This window comes from Chionomys nivalis, chromosome 12 (assembly GCF_950005125.1).
Source record: "Chionomys nivalis chromosome 12, mChiNiv1.1, whole genome shotgun sequence".
Taxonomy (NCBI): domain Eukaryota; kingdom Metazoa; phylum Chordata; class Mammalia; order Rodentia; family Cricetidae; genus Chionomys; species Chionomys nivalis.
In genome coordinates, this window is record NC_080097.1 from 1,771,751 (window position 1) to 1,790,915 (window position 19,165).

Here is a 19,165-nt window from a genome sequence, read left to right on the forward strand (position 1 = left end):
GTTTCTCTACTTCTAGCTCCTGACAGCCACCTGAGCAGACAGCAAGTTTCTGTATTCACTGTTTTGACGTGTTCTTCCTGGAAATGTGTGCAGACCTGATTTCACTGACAGGGCTGCTAAACTCTCTGGAGGGACCTCAGGGTCTTCACTCATTGTAAACCTGAATTTCTTGTCTTTTCCCGCATGAAGTGTGTTCTTTATAAATTTTAAACACAAGGTCTTTACTCAGTTTGTAAATGGGTTTTACCATTCTGTGGGTTTGTCTTCAATTTCTTGTTGATGCCTTTTGATTTAGATACATATTGATTACTTATTCATTTTATTGTGTTTCTTATGCTTTGGTTACATCTCTATGAAAACATAGTAACATATAAAGTTCGAAAAAGCATTTAGCTCTTGTATTTAGAAATGAATTCATTTTGGATAATTTTGCATATTAACTCAGTATGAGAAAGGTGTCCAAGTTTATATCCCACCATTTGCTGAAAGGATTATTGATTCCTCCACTGAATTATTTTCGTGCCTCTGTAAAACACTGCTTTAGAGTAAGGATGTAGCTCAGTGGTAGAGCATTGCTCCGGAGGCACAAATCCTGGGTTCAGTACCCAGCACACACACCATCACCCCCTAAATCGAACCACCACATACTTGTTTGTCTTATGGCTTTGGGAATCACCCCCAAATTAGCACCCAATAATTACCAACAGTGAGAGGATTATTTCTATATTCTCTTTTCTATACCAGCAATCAACATGTCTACCTTCACATAAGGGCTACACCAGGGTTCAGTACACTCAGGGTGGAAATGTGACCTATCCATCCTCATGTTTGTTTGGAAGATAGTTTTGGCAATTCTGGATCTTTGTGCTCCCATGTGGATGTGAGGGTCTGTCAAAAACACAGCTTGTCTCGGAACTACAGGACGTCTTTAGACCATGAGGAAGCAGTGCACACCATCTTTCTAGTCAGTTCATGAACCAGGAGGCTGTGCTTTCTCCTTCATTCTTTGGCAAGGGCTTGTGCATTTCACCAAGCATATTTCAGACTTTTATTGTACTTACTCCTCAATAGCACTTTCTTTTGATATTCTTGCTAATGGAACTGTTTTTACTCTGGGGTTGCTACTGCAGATAAGGGGGCGTTTAACTGATTTGACTTTGCATCCACACTGAACTCACTCACATCTTCATGACAGTTTTAGTTGACTCCTTACTGTGTTCTACATTCAGTCACATAGTGATGTGGGATTCTCCTCTGTATACTGTGAATACCATTAGTTAATAAAGATGCTGTTTTGGACCTATTGCAGCGCAGAATGGGGCAAGGTGGGAATTCCAAGCAGACAGAGGAGGAGAGAGTAGTCAAAGAGACACCATGTCGCCGTGGCAGGAGACAGATGCTGAACACTGGATGGAGCCTTACTGGTAGAACACAACCATGTAGAATACACAGATGAATAGAAATGGGTCAATTTAAGATATAAGAGCTAGTTAGAAATATGTATACACTAATAGGCCAACCAGTGTTTCAATTAATACAGTTTCTGTGTGGTTATATCAGGTCTGGGTGACCGGGAACGAACAAGCAGTCTCTGTCTACAACATAGCAGCTATAAATAGAGATTTTCATCATTCTCATAATGATGGCTACATTGCTGAAGAGTGGGTTCATGGAGCACCTCAGGCTACCATTCCAGAAGTAGCTCTTTGCTCTTTATTTAAGAAAACCTAGGGCTTTGTGCATGCTAGGAAGTGCTAAACTACCACCAAGCCCAGGTTTTTAAATTTTAATTCAAATTTTACCTACATATAACTTGAAATTGGGAAAATGGAAGGGCTCTAATTTTAATTTAAATGAAACAGTTTTAGGCTTACTGAAAATATTCTGTTCTCTTAATATAAATACAGAGCCTAATTTAGGGAAATTAAAGAATTTAAAAGCACAAAGAGGGGTCTTGGGGGATAGAAGAGAACCATGAAAAGTGGGGGAAAGCAGTGAAAAGGGTGAATAAATTTCAGCAAAGTAATAATGGCAGAATTAAAATCAATACCAGAACTTTATATGCTAACCTTAAAATTTAATTAAAAAATTTTAAGATAGTAGAAAATTACTCTTTGACCAGGAATGCTAAGCATTACTTTGACCACTTAAATTTTCTATTCATTAGTATGAAGATTACATTAATATACCGTGGATACTCTAGGAATTTTGTATACTCTTTGGAATGTTGGTTGATTGATAACAGTGGGGGTGGGAGGCACACGCCATGGTGTCTTGCAGAGATCAAAGGGCAAGCTGAGTAGTGAATTCTCTCTTTGTCTTGCTGAGGCAGCCTCTCTTGCTTCTGTGCTGCCTTGTACTTTGGCCTAGCTGGCTTTGGGGCTTCTGGGCAATCCTCCTGCCTCTGTCTCTTGCAGGGATAATGGATTTGTGTCACCGTATCAAGCTGCTTATGTAGGTTCACAGGACTAGCAGAGAGCCCTCTTCCCCACTGAGCCAAGGCAGGAGTACCTACTCCTAAGTAATACGTACGAGCAGTTGGGAGCAGGTAGACACAGGGCAAACACTTAGCGGGGCTGTGCGGCAGTCATGTGCCTGCCTCTGGAGGACCATGTTTATAAGCCAGTTTGTCTGCACAGCAGGACTGCTAGGACATTTTTCTTCAAAACGAATGTACTTCAGTATGAATTTACTTCTTCATCTTTAAAGCAACGAACACACTAATCTTTGTGTTTCTAGTGCTGTTCTAACCAGTTTTATAATATATTGCACAAGAGAAAAGTGGGCAGAACTTAGAAATCCAGAAAATTGTTATACAGGAACTCAGCTGAGTGTCCTCACTTGGAGTTCAGCTTTATAAAGACTGGCTAGTGTTTCCGCCATGTGTGTTCAGGGGTTTCACACTCCTAGTCAATTCCACTACTCATCCTGCAGCTGAATTCATTGTTGCCTTCACTAATCACATACTTTTACCTGAGAGCCTATGAATTCACAAACACCTGGAGACAGGAAGGGATATGGCTGGGCAGAGAGAGAGAGAGAGAGAGAGAGAGAGAGAGAAATATAAGGTGGGAGGAGACCGGAAATCAAGGCATTCAGCCTGATGACTTGTAGAGACGATACCCTTCTGGACTGAGGATTTATAGAGATAAGAACTAGTGGTTGATTGTTCTGTTTATCTGATCTTTCATTTTTCACCTCCTATATCTGACTCTGGGTTTTTATTATTAAGACCCATTAGAAATTTGTACTATATCTGGCATCCAACTTTAGGGCAGGGGGTCACCACCCGGCTGTCTAGGTTTCCCCTCTTTTCTCCCAGTGGGCTTAGGTAGCTGCCTTGAACCAGCGCAGGCTTCTACTGCTCTGTGGAGCAGCAGTCAGCCTGATGTCTTCATTGCCAATGAAGACAATTGGGAATTCTTAAACGGAGGTATTAATTAGAAGAGAGAGTCTTTCCCACCTTAAAAAATGGGAAACACTACTACCATGGAGAGAGTTTGGTATCTAAATGATTACTTGATGAATGGCTTAGAAATGGAATGATTAAATGAAGGGATAATCAACTTCACCAGGATGAACACAATGTTAATTATCATATTGATAATACTTAATGTCGCTTTGATAACTCTTGGTTTATCTCTAAAAAAGTTGGTTGATATGAGGCCAAGATACAGGCCTTAGGAAAACATAATAAAATAGATCATAGAAATAGTCAGATCCATACAGAGGAATTTATAGGAGAACTTATTCCAGCATTGTATTATAGGTTAGAGAAGAATAGCCTAAGGTTTTCAAACAACCAACCTTAATTTATTGGTCACCTTATGGGAACTACCAAATGACAGCTATCCCCAAGGCTGTTGAAGCACTCACTGGAATCCGTGGAAATGTTAGATTTAAGGAGATTCAAGGAAGTAATAGTCTCATATGGCAGGCATTCACCTTTGTGAAGCAGATGGTAAACTCATGGTCAACCTGTAAGAGAATTATCCCTCAAGATGAGAGACTTGGTTACAGCAGTCCTGGTGGAAAGACGAGGCTAAGACCATTGAGCAACAATGTAGGGCTAGAGGTATGGAAATCTCCCAGGACCAATTTCTTGGAGAGGGAGATTAGGCTACTATAAAAGGCAAAATGTATATGATGATCATACCTTGGCTTTATGCCATACAGCAGCTTTGAATGCTTGGGACAGAATTAGAGAAGTAGGAAAGAAAATTGAGTCATTTACTAAAGTGATACAGGGCTCAAAGAAACCACTGATTTCTTAAAAAAAAAATTGAAATCAGCAGTAAATAGAATGATACCAAATTTAGAAGTTAGACAAATAATACTTGAATCTCTAGTTTTTGAAAATGCTAATGCACAAGGCAAAAGGGAAATTAGGTCATTAAGGGCAAGATCAGCACCCTTGGAGGAAGGGATCTGAGACACAATCAATGTGGATTCTTATGACCATGATGAGGCTTGGATAGGAGAGGTGACTTCCAGAGGTTTGGAGAACAATCAAAGTGTCAAACGTTTCAATTGCTGTAAATAAGGTCATCTCAAAAGGGATTGTAAACAGGGCATTCCAAAAACAATGTTTTGTCTAAGTATAAACCAAAAAGAACACCTCCCTCCTGGATTATACAGAAGGTGTGGCAAGAGCAGGCACTGGACTGATGAATATATATCAACAAGGGACTATCAAAGTAATCCTTTGCTATTGGGAAATGCCTTGAGGGACCTCTTGCAAGCCGGCACCTCAAATCTGTTCAGTTATTTCCTGACTGTGGAGGAAACTCCTTCACAACACAATTAAAGACCCTAATGCCTATTATAAAAAGCCACACTGCTCTGGATGATAAAACAGTTTTATAAAATAAACAAAAATTTCAAGAGAAATCATAAATCAAAATTGATAAAGGTTAGATTTGAACAAGAGAAAACTCTTGATTACAAAAGGAATCAAACAGCATGGCCACTGAATCTATAAAACTAACAGATGGATCAGATATATAACTTGCCAAAAGGGAACCTCCCCAAAATTAGGTTTGGGGAAGGGTTTAGTTTTTCTCTTTTCAGGAAAATAAAAACAACCATATTGAGGTATATAAAGATCTATGGACAAATGCATCCAAAGGAGAAGGGAGACCTACCCTGAAAAAAATTCCCAAGAATAATCTGACCTAATGCAGTCTCTGAAAAGATGATGAGATCCTACAATGACATTTCCACCAGGACTATGATGGCAACTACTAAGCTGAAAAATACCATCTAAAGATTGGCTTTGGACTACAAACTGCTTAGGAAAATTATGAGGTGGCCAGCTGAGATGATCCAGTCTCAAAGATTGCTCTAGCCAGGACTTGAGACAAGTCAGGCACTTTACCATTATGCAGATACTGAACAACAAATGACAGAGTTGCCTCTTTCAGGACTTGACAATTAATTCAAATTTTTCTTTTCAGGATCCCCTAAAGATGTTGTTGCCCCCAGAGAGCAGGAAGTAAATTTAAGAACATGATGCCCACATTCCCAAGAGGTGGGGTAGGTAGGTTTTGTCTTTCATTGGGTTATGGATATTTGTCATTGTTTGGGGGGTTGGTTACAAGCTGTTATTGGTAATGGTTGGGGAAAGAAGCCGAACAAAGGAGTTTAGATTCAGATTTTTTGCTCAAAAAAGAAAAAAGAGGGATATAGATATGATAGGATAAAAGGGTATATTATTGAATCTAATTTTAAAAAGCAACTACTTGTCTTAAATATTTCACATTGATATGGATCCTTGTATACTGATACAAATTTGAGATTAATTTTGTTAGAACATACTGTATATACATTTCTAATCTTGCTCAAGATATTGTACCTATACAGCTTATTTAACAATGTAATAAAATTTCTAGTTCTTAAAAGTTATTATTACCAACTAATTAGTATATAAAGAAATGCAAGTTAGTAGTTAGTCATTACAATCAAACTTGTGGACAAAAGGTAAAACAAAGATATGTTTTAGATAGACAGGTCATCTTCAAACACTATAGATATCTACAAATATGGCATTTAAGATGTTTTAATAACATAGGCTCTTTTCTTTTTTTTATGACAACGAGACATGTCTGTTCCTGGCAACACATATCTACTTTAGAGAAGATAATGGCCATTGAAGAAACTCTACATGAAGTTTACATTCTTTGTGGCAAAAGTTAGCCACTGGACAAGAAAGTGCTCTTGCCTCAGTTGCTGACAGTCTGTTGTCCTGATTGGATAAACAGGACACAAAAGAGTGACTCCTAAACATTGCCAAGAAAATGCAGGCCAATCCTTCAAAAAGCCTGCTTTATAAAAAAGTATGTCAAATATTCTAGGCCTGTAGGCTGGGGATGGTGTCCCAATATTCCAGAGGAACCTTGGATGACTGTACAAGCAGACAGCTATTTCTGTCATTTCTCACATTTTTTGGAAGTCACTTGCTTGCAATTCCTGCTTACTCAGTTAATATTATTTCTTTCTCAGGTCTCTGAGGGAGTTGAAGATTAGGTAGTTTTAGTAATAGTTTTTCTTGTTTACTGGACTCAGAAAAGAAACTTGTTAAAGAGGTGTAATGTATATAAGTTTGAGAGACTGATGTGGGAAGTCCCTCCGTATCTATGCTGCTTTTATTGATTGGTGAATAAAAGCTCTTTTGACCAATGGTTTAGCAGAGCAAAGCCATGTAGGAAATCCGAACAGAGATATAGAAAGAGAGTAGGCAGAGTCAGGGAGATGCCATGTAGCTGCCGAAGGAGACAGATGCTGTACGGAACCATACTGGTAAGCCATAGCCTCATAGCAATATAGTGTATCCATAAGTTGCCAAGGCTAGCAATTAGTTCATCACATAGTCCAGGGTGGTCTGAAACTTACGATCCTTATACCTCAGTCTCTGGGGTGACAGGATTATAGGTGTGAGCCTGGGAGACAGATTTTGATAACCAAAGATTTGTAATGAGCTTCTAACATAGTAACCATGAGGCAAACTGTGTTCTTCTATTTAGAGATTTTGACTACTTAAGATCTCCTGAAATTCCATGTGAATTTTTGGGAAAATTATCTATTTCTGGAAAAGTGTAACTGGAATTTCAATTGGGGCTGCACTGAATCTATAACACTATGAGTAGTATTGACATCTTAACCGTATTAACTTCTAAATTCCCGGCATAGCTTTCTACCCAGTTTAATAAATTTAGCACCAGTTTACATTTTCTGTGTAGAAAATCAAATGTATCGCACATGTGCTTGCACGTGTGTGTATGTGTGCGTGCAAATATGTGTGAGTACATGCACTTTCCTGTAGCTTCTTTTCACTCCTATAGAGCGAACACACACTGAGCATCTATACGGACACTTTCAGAACGGCTGCCACCCCTAGGGGAGCAGGAGCAAAAGGGAGAGTGCAGGAAGACTCACTGAATCTGCACATGTTTTTTCTTTTCAGTAGGAAGTCTGCACACACTGTACTCCCTCCTTTTGAAATCTTCAAAGTTTAAAATGCCTGAAAAATTATAAACTCTTAAAATTATGGATTCTCTGAGCTGCACTGTAAGCTAAGCAAACATGACATTGCTTATACTTTCTCTGAAGTCCATAACCCAAACGAGTCCTGTCACTTTTAGGCTAATTTTGTTCTAGCTATGAAGAAACCAAGCAAACAACTACACTTCCCTGGTGAGAGGAGCAAAGGTGCCATGCCACACAGGTCTTCACACCAGCGTGTCTAACTCCCCTTGCAAGGGGCGGCCTGAAACAGCTCAGTCCACAACTAAATGTGGAGGTTGGAGGAACTACGGGAACCCAAGCTCTTCTCTGAGGATGACACATTCCATAGCATCCAAGGGAAAAACGAGGAGACAGGCTGTTTTTATGCCACATGCCAAGGTGGGGTCTTTCCAGATCAATTTAATGCACTCATTTCAAAGCGTTTCCCCCATGAAATAAAATGTAAAGCAGGAGAGGATTTTACAGGGGAAAAAAATTCTAAAAACAGTTCTTGAACAGTCAGGTTAGGGGTCATGAGTTTCTACGACGAAATTGCAAGCAAACATGAAGTTTGAGCCCCCCCCCCCCAAATAATCTTGACAGGGCATGGCTTAGATACACTCCCCATCAGATCCGAGTTTATATCTGAAAGCTGCTTTACCAAAGGTGGGATTAGATTAGATTCTCGCACCTTTAATCTCTGTCACAAAGGCAAGCCTATGACTTTTCAGGAAGCACTTGAGAAAGCGGCTTAATCTAGGAACGTGTTCCCTAATTATCGTAAATTCAGCTCATAAAGACAAACACAGAGCTTTCCTGGAGGCTGGGAAGAGACACTGGAGAGGCTCGACAGGCTCTAAGTTTGTTTAGATAATTCAAGAGTACCAAATCAGCAAGCAAAACTCACAACAAATGTTGACCCGCTGCTCGATGCCACGACAGTGTGCTCTGCATCCTGTAACTTTACTGAGAGCTCCCACTTGGCCACGTCTGCTCTAACAACTGGCACTCTGAAGCAAAAAGAGGAAAGAGCATTAGTTATATATGATTCTCTATCGATCGACTACTTACCTTTAGCACCAGTGTGTGGAATAAAAGAGTCAAAGACACACTTCACACTTTCACCCTTGGAAAACAGCCTTCAGATGAAAACTGGACACTCCAAAGACAACAGGAGCCTCCTATTGTAACTGTGGCACCATTATCACCTCATCTAAGAGCCATCCTGGTGACTGGAATGTAATTTACCGGACAATCCTATAGGGAGTGGCACTATTAGGAGGTGTGGCCTTGTTGGAGGAAGTGTGTCACTGTGGGGGCGGGCTTTGTGGTTTCCTATGCTTAGGACACTACCCAGTGTCTTAGTTGACTTCCTGTTTCCTGCAAGCTGTGGAACTCTCAGCTACAGCTACAGCACCATGTCTGCCATGAACCGTGTCATGATGATAACTGACTGAATCTCTGAAACTGCAAGCTGTCACTTCAATTAAATATTTTCCTTTTAAAAGTTGCTGTGGTCATGACGTCTCTTCACAGCAGTAAGACAGGCATCAGGCATGCTTGATGTTATGAACTTGAATTGTGTAACTGTCACCACCCTTCATAAATTAATCTTTCTTAAGCAGTATTAATTTTATAAGACAGACACACGCACAGTCACATACACACATGCACAGGCACATACACACACAATAATAATAAAGTTTATTTCTTTAAAAAGAATGAACCATAATACCTTACTCTACTTGTGAACAATACAGAATGCTCCTCCATAGTGCCAACTGGAGAAAACCTACCTTAGCACATCTGCTGGACTGAAACCGTAAGGACAGACACTAAGTTACATTAAACTCCATGACCTACAAGTCCACAGACTGACTGGCACCGTGTTGCTATGGTTCCCATCTTGCACACAGCCCATGTCTTCTATATCCCCTAGTCCTAGCTTTCTGGTAATCCTGGAATACATACAAGGCTGCCACAGCTCTGAACAAAACTAGTCTTATCATATAAATGTACGGTTGGTGTTACACGGGGCAGAAAAAACTAGGTCAAGCTTCCAGGGGAAAAAAAAAGTTCCCATAATTTTATTTAAAAAAGTAATGACTTCAAAATTAACCCTAATGTCACACATTTATAGATTTCATGTCTTTAAAGTATTGTTAACGCTAGTACTTTTTAGTATCTAGGCTCTAGCTCCAGACCTGGATCTAAATTTAACGGTGCAGGTTATTCAAGTCTCTCAAATTTCAAAAGAATTGTGTTACTTGGTTTTCTATTTTTTTAAAAAAAAATTATAGTCATAACAGCCATGACTCTCAAGTCCCCCCTAGGTACAGGGGCCTGGCGAAGGGAGATGAACAGGTGAGGGGTGTTTGTATGTTTAACAATGACTGTCTCAAATCCTACAGAAGAAAGCTTGGAAGACAGTGTTAGGTGACCTGAAGAGAATTGTTTTGGAGGTCAGAGCATCATGCAGAAGAATGAGAATAAACAAGAGTTCCTAACGATGAGCAGGGGAGAGAAAGGAAGGAGGGAAGAAGGAAGGTAATGACCAAGCCCACTCCAGCCCCTGAATTCCACAGGCACCTCCCGCATTGTAGGTCTCAAGGAGGACTACGACCTTGACTTAATTTTCCTAGTGCTGGGATGGAACCCAAGGTTCTGTGCCTGGCAAGAATCCTATCACTGAGCTACAGTCCGGCCCATTCCTGGGGGAGGGCCTGAGGAGCCACACAAATGCAATAGTTGCAAGGCCAGGGCAGTCTGCAGTTCTAAGATCCCTCTGGGGTTGTCTCTTTGCTAGGCTACTTTCCTTGCTCAACCTCGAATGCCCAGCCTCTCAGCACCACTAGGTAACATGGTGTTCCCACATCTTTGTTTCCTTTGATAAAACTGTATCCTTCCTGATCATGGCAGCTCTATGGTTTTCTGCTTCACACCAGGTTAATTCTTAAGTGAGCTTCTTACCATTCAAGCAAATCCTTAAAAGGAAAGCCCCAATTTTTTGTATCTTCCTTTTTTTTTTCTAATTGCTCTGGCTTATGTGTCTGATTGGACCAAACAAATTAAACCAAACAAATAGGCAGAGGACCAAGTACAGTGGTTTTGAACTAGACTCTGCTGACCCACAGAAGTGGAATGAACTCTGCCTAGATTCCTAACCTTGAGCAAATTGACAGGATGCATTTCCCTCATAAAACATTAGAGTAACAACGGCATCTGATTGATGGACACACAGAGAGGATCAAATGAAGGCACGAAAGGTTCCACGATTAGTGCCCTCTCCAGGCCTCTCCTCTTGTTTTGGCCCTGACTAAATCCTCCCATCACAGCACTTTGGACTCTGTCTCACATTTTCCAAGGAAGGGATGGCCGTCCTCATAACTGCCTCGGTGATAATGTAATGTCACTGTCTTTCCTGCACTTGACCAGTACTATATGCTGTAGTATTTCCTATAATTCAGCAGCAGTCAGTGAGAGCGAAGACCCTTCCCAGTGAGGCAGCCATCCTTCCCTGCAGAGGAGGTGGGGAGTCGCTGAGCCTAATGTCCTGTTACAGCACAGGACACTTTTTCCCACAGAAAACGATCTGGCAGATGGCGGCGAGACGGAGCTGCCACTCCTCAGGACCCAGCCATTATTTGTTTTTCCACTGCTTTATTTTGATCCACATCTGTTTCATATACATTGCAGCTTGCCCCAGGAGGGACCTTATGGAAGAGCACAGGCTTCTGGGAGAAAGTCCAGAGGTTCATGTCTCAGCTCCTTCTCTCCATAGCAATGCACTTGACAACCCACATCCTCGAGCCTGTCAGGGGGCTCCCACAGACACAGGCAGGTGATGGGAACCCGAGCTCCCAGAGCAGCACTTAGTGACAGTGCCATCTAAGGTTCCTTAAGGGAATGGAGGAAAGCCGTCCCCCTGACAAGCAACACCTCCAGGTGCCAAGAAGAACAGAAGGCATGACCCCCAAGTAGGGTTAGTACCAGGGTTTATCTGTCTTTATATGACTTGAAAGGTAGTTTGATTTTGTTTGGTCAATAGAATAGATGATTTGGGCATTTATGCCAGGTTTTCAGCCATACAATATTTCAGCACCAAAGTAGACACAGATACAAACCTGGAGGAAGGTGTGCTCTGCTTCTGCAGGATTTCTAAGAGAACGGGGATAGTTGGCTTTTTGTTTTGTTTTTGGAAACACCAATTAAGATTCAAAAAGTATAAACATGATAGCAATAATTACCTAAAGTTATATTTTAAATTAAATAAAAAAGAATTACACCGGTTGGTAGAACTTGAAATGCTTCAAAATGGGTTATGAAGTTCTGGGTGGAATATTTGCCTAGCAGACACCAGGCCCTGGGTATCACTTAGCAAAGAGTGAAGTCAGCCAAGGGAAAATAATTACAAACCCTCCTCAAAGGTGAGGAGCTACTTCACACAGTCACCCTGGTGATAGCACGCAGGGCTCAGCTTCCCCTCGTGACAGACGATTTACGTTTCTGTGGAAAGGGCTGCCATCGGCCTGAGATTCACTTTGTATGACTTAATCTACACATTCACACCTGAGATCACCGAACCCAGTAACCAGCAGCTCACAACAAACCACAGCTCCACCAGGCCTGTTCACTCCCATTACCAACCAGTCAGCCAGACTCAATCTGCTCAGTCCACCAGCTTCTCCTTATCTTACCGGAGAACATTGATGGCTGACTTTGCTAATTTCAATTCTCATACACATAAGTTACCAGACGATGTGGCTAATAACAGAGATGCCTAACATTTTACACAGACCTCGAGCTAGGACAGTGGCCTTCAGAAGCATCCTGCATGTACTGGGGGGTGGATTCTGAGACTGGCTCTGCCCTTCAGAACAGTGAGAACAGTCAAGAGAATCATCAAGAACTTGCCTCGTCATAACTGCCCCAGTGAGTGGTCTGTAAATCGACCCAGAATAATCTGCTGAATTCCACAGCTGCTGAGGTCAGTACCTGCACACAAATCTTTGTAAGTAGAAAAAGGCCCTCAGAAAATGCACCATTCATCTGAACCCAGTTCAGAAATTTGACAGCATGGCGCAAAACTGTGTTATGCAAGCATATAGACGTATTCAGTGGGGGTAGATGGGCCCGAGATACAGGCAGACTACAAAGGAGCCCTCCCATGGCTCATGAATAAGTCGAGGAAATGATCAGGAAAAGGTGGGGGAGAGAAAGAAAGATGTTTAGACAGATGGCCCACTTAAAATGCCTGAGATAGGGCATAAGCAATTTTAATGAAACTTTAGATCTAGCATATGAAGTGTTTCTTATTTTCCTCAACTGAAGAGGAAAAGAAAACAACTCCAAGGAAGACCAAAAGTCAGCCATTCACTGAAAACCTCACTTTCAGCAAGTTCAGACAGAGGAAGGGTCACAAGCGCGGGTTTTAGTAGTGCAATAAATTCATGTAAAATTCTTCACAGAACCATCAGCTATCAAAATGAATAGGAAAGCAAGGAAGGAACAGATTAAAGGAATTTTAACCAGAAGCCTACTGCCAAACCAAACAAAACTCTATGCCTTATTATGTGAGAACCTACAACAGGGTAACATTAAAGTTCATCACTGTGAAGACAGATAAAAGTAGCTTTCAGGGAACCCTTCAAAGCCAGAAACAAGTGTGCAGGAGGATCAAGACTAGACTCTAAAAATGATGAGTCAAAGTAACTCCTTCTTTCTTCAGGTTAATTTGGTTCGCTATTCTGTCACAGCAACAAGAACAGAGTGTCAATCAACACATGGGAAGATGTAGAGCATGCATACAATCCCATCATCTGCAGAAGAACAGAGCGTCCATCAACACATGGGAAGATGTAGAGCATGCATACAATCCCGTCATCTGCAGAAGAACAGAGTGTCCAACATCAACACATGGGAAGATGTAGAGCATGAACACAATCCCATCATCTGCAGAAGAACAGAGTGTCCAACATCAACACATGGGAAGATGTACAGCACACATACAATCCCGTCATCTGCAGAAGAACAGAGTGTCCAACATCAACACATGGGAAGATGTAGAGCATGCATACAATCCCGTCATCTGCAGAAGAACACAGTGTCCATCAACATCAACACATGGGAAGATGTAGAGCACGCATACAATCCCGTCATCTGCAGAAGAACACAGTGTCCATCAACATCAACACATGGGAAGATGTACAGCACGCATACAATCCCGTCATCTGCAGAAGAACAGAGTGTCCAACATCAACACATGGGAAGATGTAGAGCATGCATACAATCCCGTCATCTGCAGAAGAATAGAGTGTCCAACATCAACACATGGGAAGATGTAGAGCACACATACAATCCAGCCATCTGCAGAAGAACACAGTGTCCATCAACATCAACACATGGGAAGATGTACAGCACGCATACAATCCCGTCATCTGCAGCAATGGTGTGAACAGAGGGCAGTAAGGGAAATAAACATGTTACAGAGAGACAAATACCAAATGAGCTCACGCGTCAGAAGTAAAGCAAGTTGATTTCATAAATTAAGAATCAATAGGGGTCACTGGAGACTAGAAGGTTAGGAAGAGAGGGGGTGAATGGGGGCTGTATAACAAGGTACCACACACTTTTCCAGAGGAGGAGTCACTGGAGTGGAGGGATGGAAGAAAAACAAAGTTACAGAGGAGGAACACTTCTTACATTTTACACAACGGAAGGAAGACTAGCTTAGAAGAATTTTCTATATACTTTTAAAGAACCAGAAGACAAGGACTCCAAGATTCCCAGCACAAGGAAATACCGATATTCAAGATGTTAATGCTAGCTATCCTAGATAGATCATTTTAAACAATGTATATGTATCACATCACCTTGTGGCGCCCATGGATACAAAAGAAAATAAAAAATTATGCAATTTACATGGTGAAATGCTGCCGTTTTCTGTATCACCCCCTCTCTTCTGGTCATTTTACACAGCTCTCCAACAGGTTCTCATGGACTTCAGTTGATTGTACCAAAGCTTCACTTCAATGGCCCCTGACAGCAAGGATGATAGGAGTTTTTTGGTCAATATACTTTGAATTCCCCTCATATTTGTTGGTTACTTTCTTTTACACAAATGTGTTCTCTTGTACACTTGCTAAAACTAGCTCCTCCTCCTGCTGATGGACATGGAGGGGTCTCCATTTTAGGAGTGTTACAAACAAAGCTGTTACGAATACTCTTTGTAACAAACTTCACAAATGCTAGCCAAGCACTGCACCTCTAGGCTGCTTCCTCAGTCCTCTATAGGAATATTGAGGACAATTTTCTTTTCCTCTTAGGAGCAGAAAATGAAGGAGAACAAACTCAAAGCTAAGCATTTAATTTTTTGTAAGCTACCACACTGTTCTCTGAGACACTGGCCCTTGCAGAAGGGTCTCTGTTGCATGGGTAAGGGTGAGGCTATAGCAAGACCCTTCTCCTGAGTACAGCAACGCCAGTGTACACACTTAGGAGTATAGGATCTTTACAGGACACACTTATGAGTATGGGATCTTGGCAACTGGAAAGCTCATATTTCACTTCTGTGAAATATGTGGTTTATGAGACTGGTGGCTTCTCTGGGCAATTATGAACAAAGCTGCTATAAGTACTCATGCAGGATTTAGAATGGACATGGAGTTCCCGCTCATCATTATAAATGCCAAAGACTACCACTGCTTGATCTTGTTACAAGGACATTCAGTCTTGTAAGAAGTTGCCAAACTGTCAGCCCACACGGCTGTGTCACTTTGTATTCCGGCTGCAGTAAATAAGACTTCCTCCAGTCCCCGCCCTCATCCTTGGCAGTACTTGGTGTCTTGAGCACTCTGGGTTGTAGATGCTCTAACAGATAGGGAATGGCAACTTGGTTTTTTGTTTGTTTGTTTGCTTTTCTGCTATTCTAAGGTTCAAGAGACACACATTTCTTGTAGTTTTGTTCATTTGTCTATGTGTGGCATATGCCATAGTACACAGGTAGAGGTCAGAGGACTCCATAGGTCTCTCCTCCCCCACGTGGGTCCTTTACCCCTGCACCATTTCCTGAACTCCTCTCCCAGAAGATGCACACATGGACCTATGGCTGACTTCTAGAATCTTCTGTGAGAGGAGAGAGGGATGGAGGTTATTCAGGAAATTTCATAGGCCATATCTTACACCTTTGTTAGCTATTTCTAAAGCCTCCCTTTGCACAGCCAGCACAAAGCCTTCCCTCTCCCTGGAACTGTAGTTAGACCCATATGCAGTCTAGACTTAGCATAAGGCAGGGACACCTCCATCTTTGTTCGTCCCATCTGAGCACACGCAGGATTAACGCTGAATGCCTTTTCGTCATGCATAGTACTTCTGAGTCTCTCCTATTCAATTTATGTGTTTTGAGTATGACGAATTTCTTACAGTCTCCTTCTTAAATGTCCTTGCTTTCTAATCTTAACACCAATTTTTTTTTATTATGCTGAGGAGTGACTGCATGGAATATACTTGGTTAAGGTATTTGTTTAATTATTTTAATGTTATGTTAAATGGAACATGGATTCTTTTTCATTGGTTTTAGTCTTTGTTGAAATGCAATTTATATTTGACTTTTAGTTCTACAACTTTGCTGAATGTGTCAGTTGTGGAGATTCCATAATATTTCCTGTGCAAACAATTATGGCTTCTCTGAGTGCAAAGTATCCATTTGTTTCTGTTTGTACATTTTAATTGGCTCCTTTATTTTTATCCCAATGATTAGGATCATTAGGATAATGCCAGGTAAAATATGAAATGACTTACTATTTTTATTTCTGTGTATGTATTTGCGTCTGTGTATGCCACAAGTGTGCGGTCACCCACTAAGGCCATTCAGATTTCCTGGGGTTGCAGTTACAGGAGGCTGTGAGCTTCCAGATAGGTACTAAGAGTGAATCACAGGTCCTCTAGGACACAGCAAATGCTAGCAAGTGTGAGCCATCTCTCAGCCACTTATTCTCAGTCTTTTCTCAGAGAAAACATCCAATGTATTTTTCTAACATTCCTTGCCCTGTTCTCTCTGTCCTTCCCTTTTCTGACTCCCATCTGCTATCTTTCTTGATATCTCCCAATTCACTGAAATGTCTTCAATTTTTTTTTTTTCCTGAGACAGAGTTTCTCTGCATAACAGCCTTAGCTGTCTTGGAACTCGGTCTGTAGACCGTGCTGGCCTCGAACTCACAGAGATCAACCTGCTTCTGCCTCCTGAGTGCTGGGATTAAAGGTGTGCACCACTGCCAACCAGCTTGTCTTCAATTTTTTAAAACATATTTGCTGAGATACATAAGACATTTAAAAAACAAACAGACAGACAAAACCTGGGTCTGGAAAAACAACTCAGTGATCAAAGTGTTTGCTGTGTCAGCAAAAGATCTGCGGCTCAGATCCCCAGAACTAGCATTAGCCAGGTAGGCATGAAGGCCTGTGTGCAATCCCAGGGCTCAGAAAGAGAAAGGCTCTCCATGTCAAGTTGGCTAGTGAGACCAGCTGTATCAGTGAGCTCTGGGTTTCATTGAGAGACCCTGTGCAGAGAAGGCCAAAGTACCATGGAGGCAGATTCCTAACATATGCTTCCGTCTCCACACCAACATGCCACATGTATGCCCAGACACATGTAAAGACACACACACACACACAAACAAGAAAACTCCTAATATTTAAGCTCATAACCTGTAAATTTGGACATCTGTATATGTCTCTGATACCGACTACAACAATCATGGTATGAAATTTACCTTAGATTTCCATAAACACTCTTTTGTACTTCTTCAGTATCCAAAATTCCATTTGCTCTTTTTCAGACCATATACAATCTCATTCTTCTACCTTCTGAACTACCCATTCTTTCTTCTGTCACCACAAGCCTGCTTTTCAATGTCCCGATCAAATTGTCCATGTAAATATAACATATTTACATCTGGAATTTCACTTCATACATTCTTTTTTTAAAAAAAAAATATTTATTTATTATTTATTATGTATACAGTATTCTGTCTGTGTGTATGCCTGAATGCCAGAAGAGGGCACCAGGCATGTGAGCCACCATGTGGTTGCTGGGAATTCAACTCAGGACCTTTGGCAGAGCAGGCAATGCTCTTAACCGCTGAGCCATCTCTCCAGCCCCCACTTCATACATTCTTAATGGTTCCATTCTTATGCTGGATTCCCTTTCAGTTCGTTCCTATTTTTCTTTAATATTTAAAAAGAATTTGAATCAATATTATTAAGTCCTTACTCATGAGTCCAGTATCTTCAAATTCTCCTGGCTGGTTCCTTCTGATTGCTCTTTCTCTTAACTATAAGTCACCTTTATTCTTAAACTATATACCAAGCCAGTCTTCGCGGCGGGCAGGGATACTGAAGGGACTTAGGTTTTGCTATCTTCCTGAGTGGTCTTTATTACGGCAGGCACTGAAGTTACTAATTAGTAACTGAAGCTGAAGGCCTGATTGCATGGCATGTAAGGATGTGTCTATCTGGCTTTGTTCTTAATAAACCAGACATGCAAACTGCTGATTCCAGAAACAGTCTTTCTCCTGAAGAGAAGCCCCTCCTAGGGTTTTAGTGGAAAGCTTGAAGTATTTACAAGACCCCCCAACTGGTACGATGCAAAATCCAAGCATCATCACCACATCGCTTGGTATGCAACTCAAATTCAAGCTCGTTCGTCGTTCCAGCAAGTTCTCCATGCTGAGCTCCGTGGAGTTTTCATGTGCATACATTTTAAGGGGAACTCCCCTGTCTGTTGCCCCCATTATACCATGATATCCTGCTTGATGTCAAAGTCCTGACAGTCCTGAGTGTCTTCTCTGAGACTTCTGGACCACAGACGATGGCTACCTATATAAGTTCTAACCATTCTCTGACGGGTTTGACAAAAACGTGCACCTCATACATACACTGTAGTTTCTGACAGGCCAGACTTGTAAGAAGTGTGGACAAAGCTATTCTGACTGGAAAGTTTATCTCTTAGTCCACAATCAGGCTTGTATGTATGCATGTACATATGTATGTATGTACGTATGTATGTATGAGACCAACTCCATAGTCTATCACATGAGGTAGATAAGTACTCTACCAGTAAACCACACTATATCCTGCTGGTTCCAATCTTTCCCCAACTATTTTGGTATCTGCTGAGGAATGAACTCCATATCTGTGTGAGGATACAGTTCATTTTTCTCTTACTGTTTTTAAAATTCTTCCTGTTTTGCATGTTGAGCTGTGTCTGTGTGGCTCTCTTTATCATACTTGTACTTTATTAACATTCTTGATTCTGCAGAATAACACTATCTGTCAAAGTTGTGTAAATTTAGCCATAATTTCTTTCAATTATTTTTCTGCTCCTTTTCTCCTCTCATTCTGGAACTACAGGCAGATCCATGTGGCTAGATTGATTGTGTCCTTCTTTCTAAATCCCTGAGTCTTTTTAACCTTTTTTTTCTGTCTGACATAGTAGATAATCTTAACTGACATATCTTAACATTTGAAGACTTCCCTACCACCTCAAATCTACAGTTGAATGCAGATGATATATGGTTTTTAAGCATTATCTTTTTATCTAAAAGTATTACTTGCGATTTTATCATTTCAATTTTTATGGATATCTACCATCTTGTCAGTCATG

At 41.1% G+C, this 19,165-nt stretch overlaps 1 protein-coding gene across 1 annotated transcript in view; it reads right to left on the reverse strand.

Annotated features, from left to right (window-relative positions):
- Positions 1–19,165, reverse strand: part of Pcca (propionyl-CoA carboxylase subunit alpha) — a 291,408-nt gene that overhangs the window by 116,313 nt on the left and 155,930 nt on the right. The window contains exon 19 of the mRNA XM_057785910.1: positions 8,411–8,513. Coding sequence (XP_057641893.1) covers positions 8,411–8,513 — 103 coding nt within the window. The remainder of the gene's footprint in view (positions 1–8,410; positions 8,514–19,165) is intronic.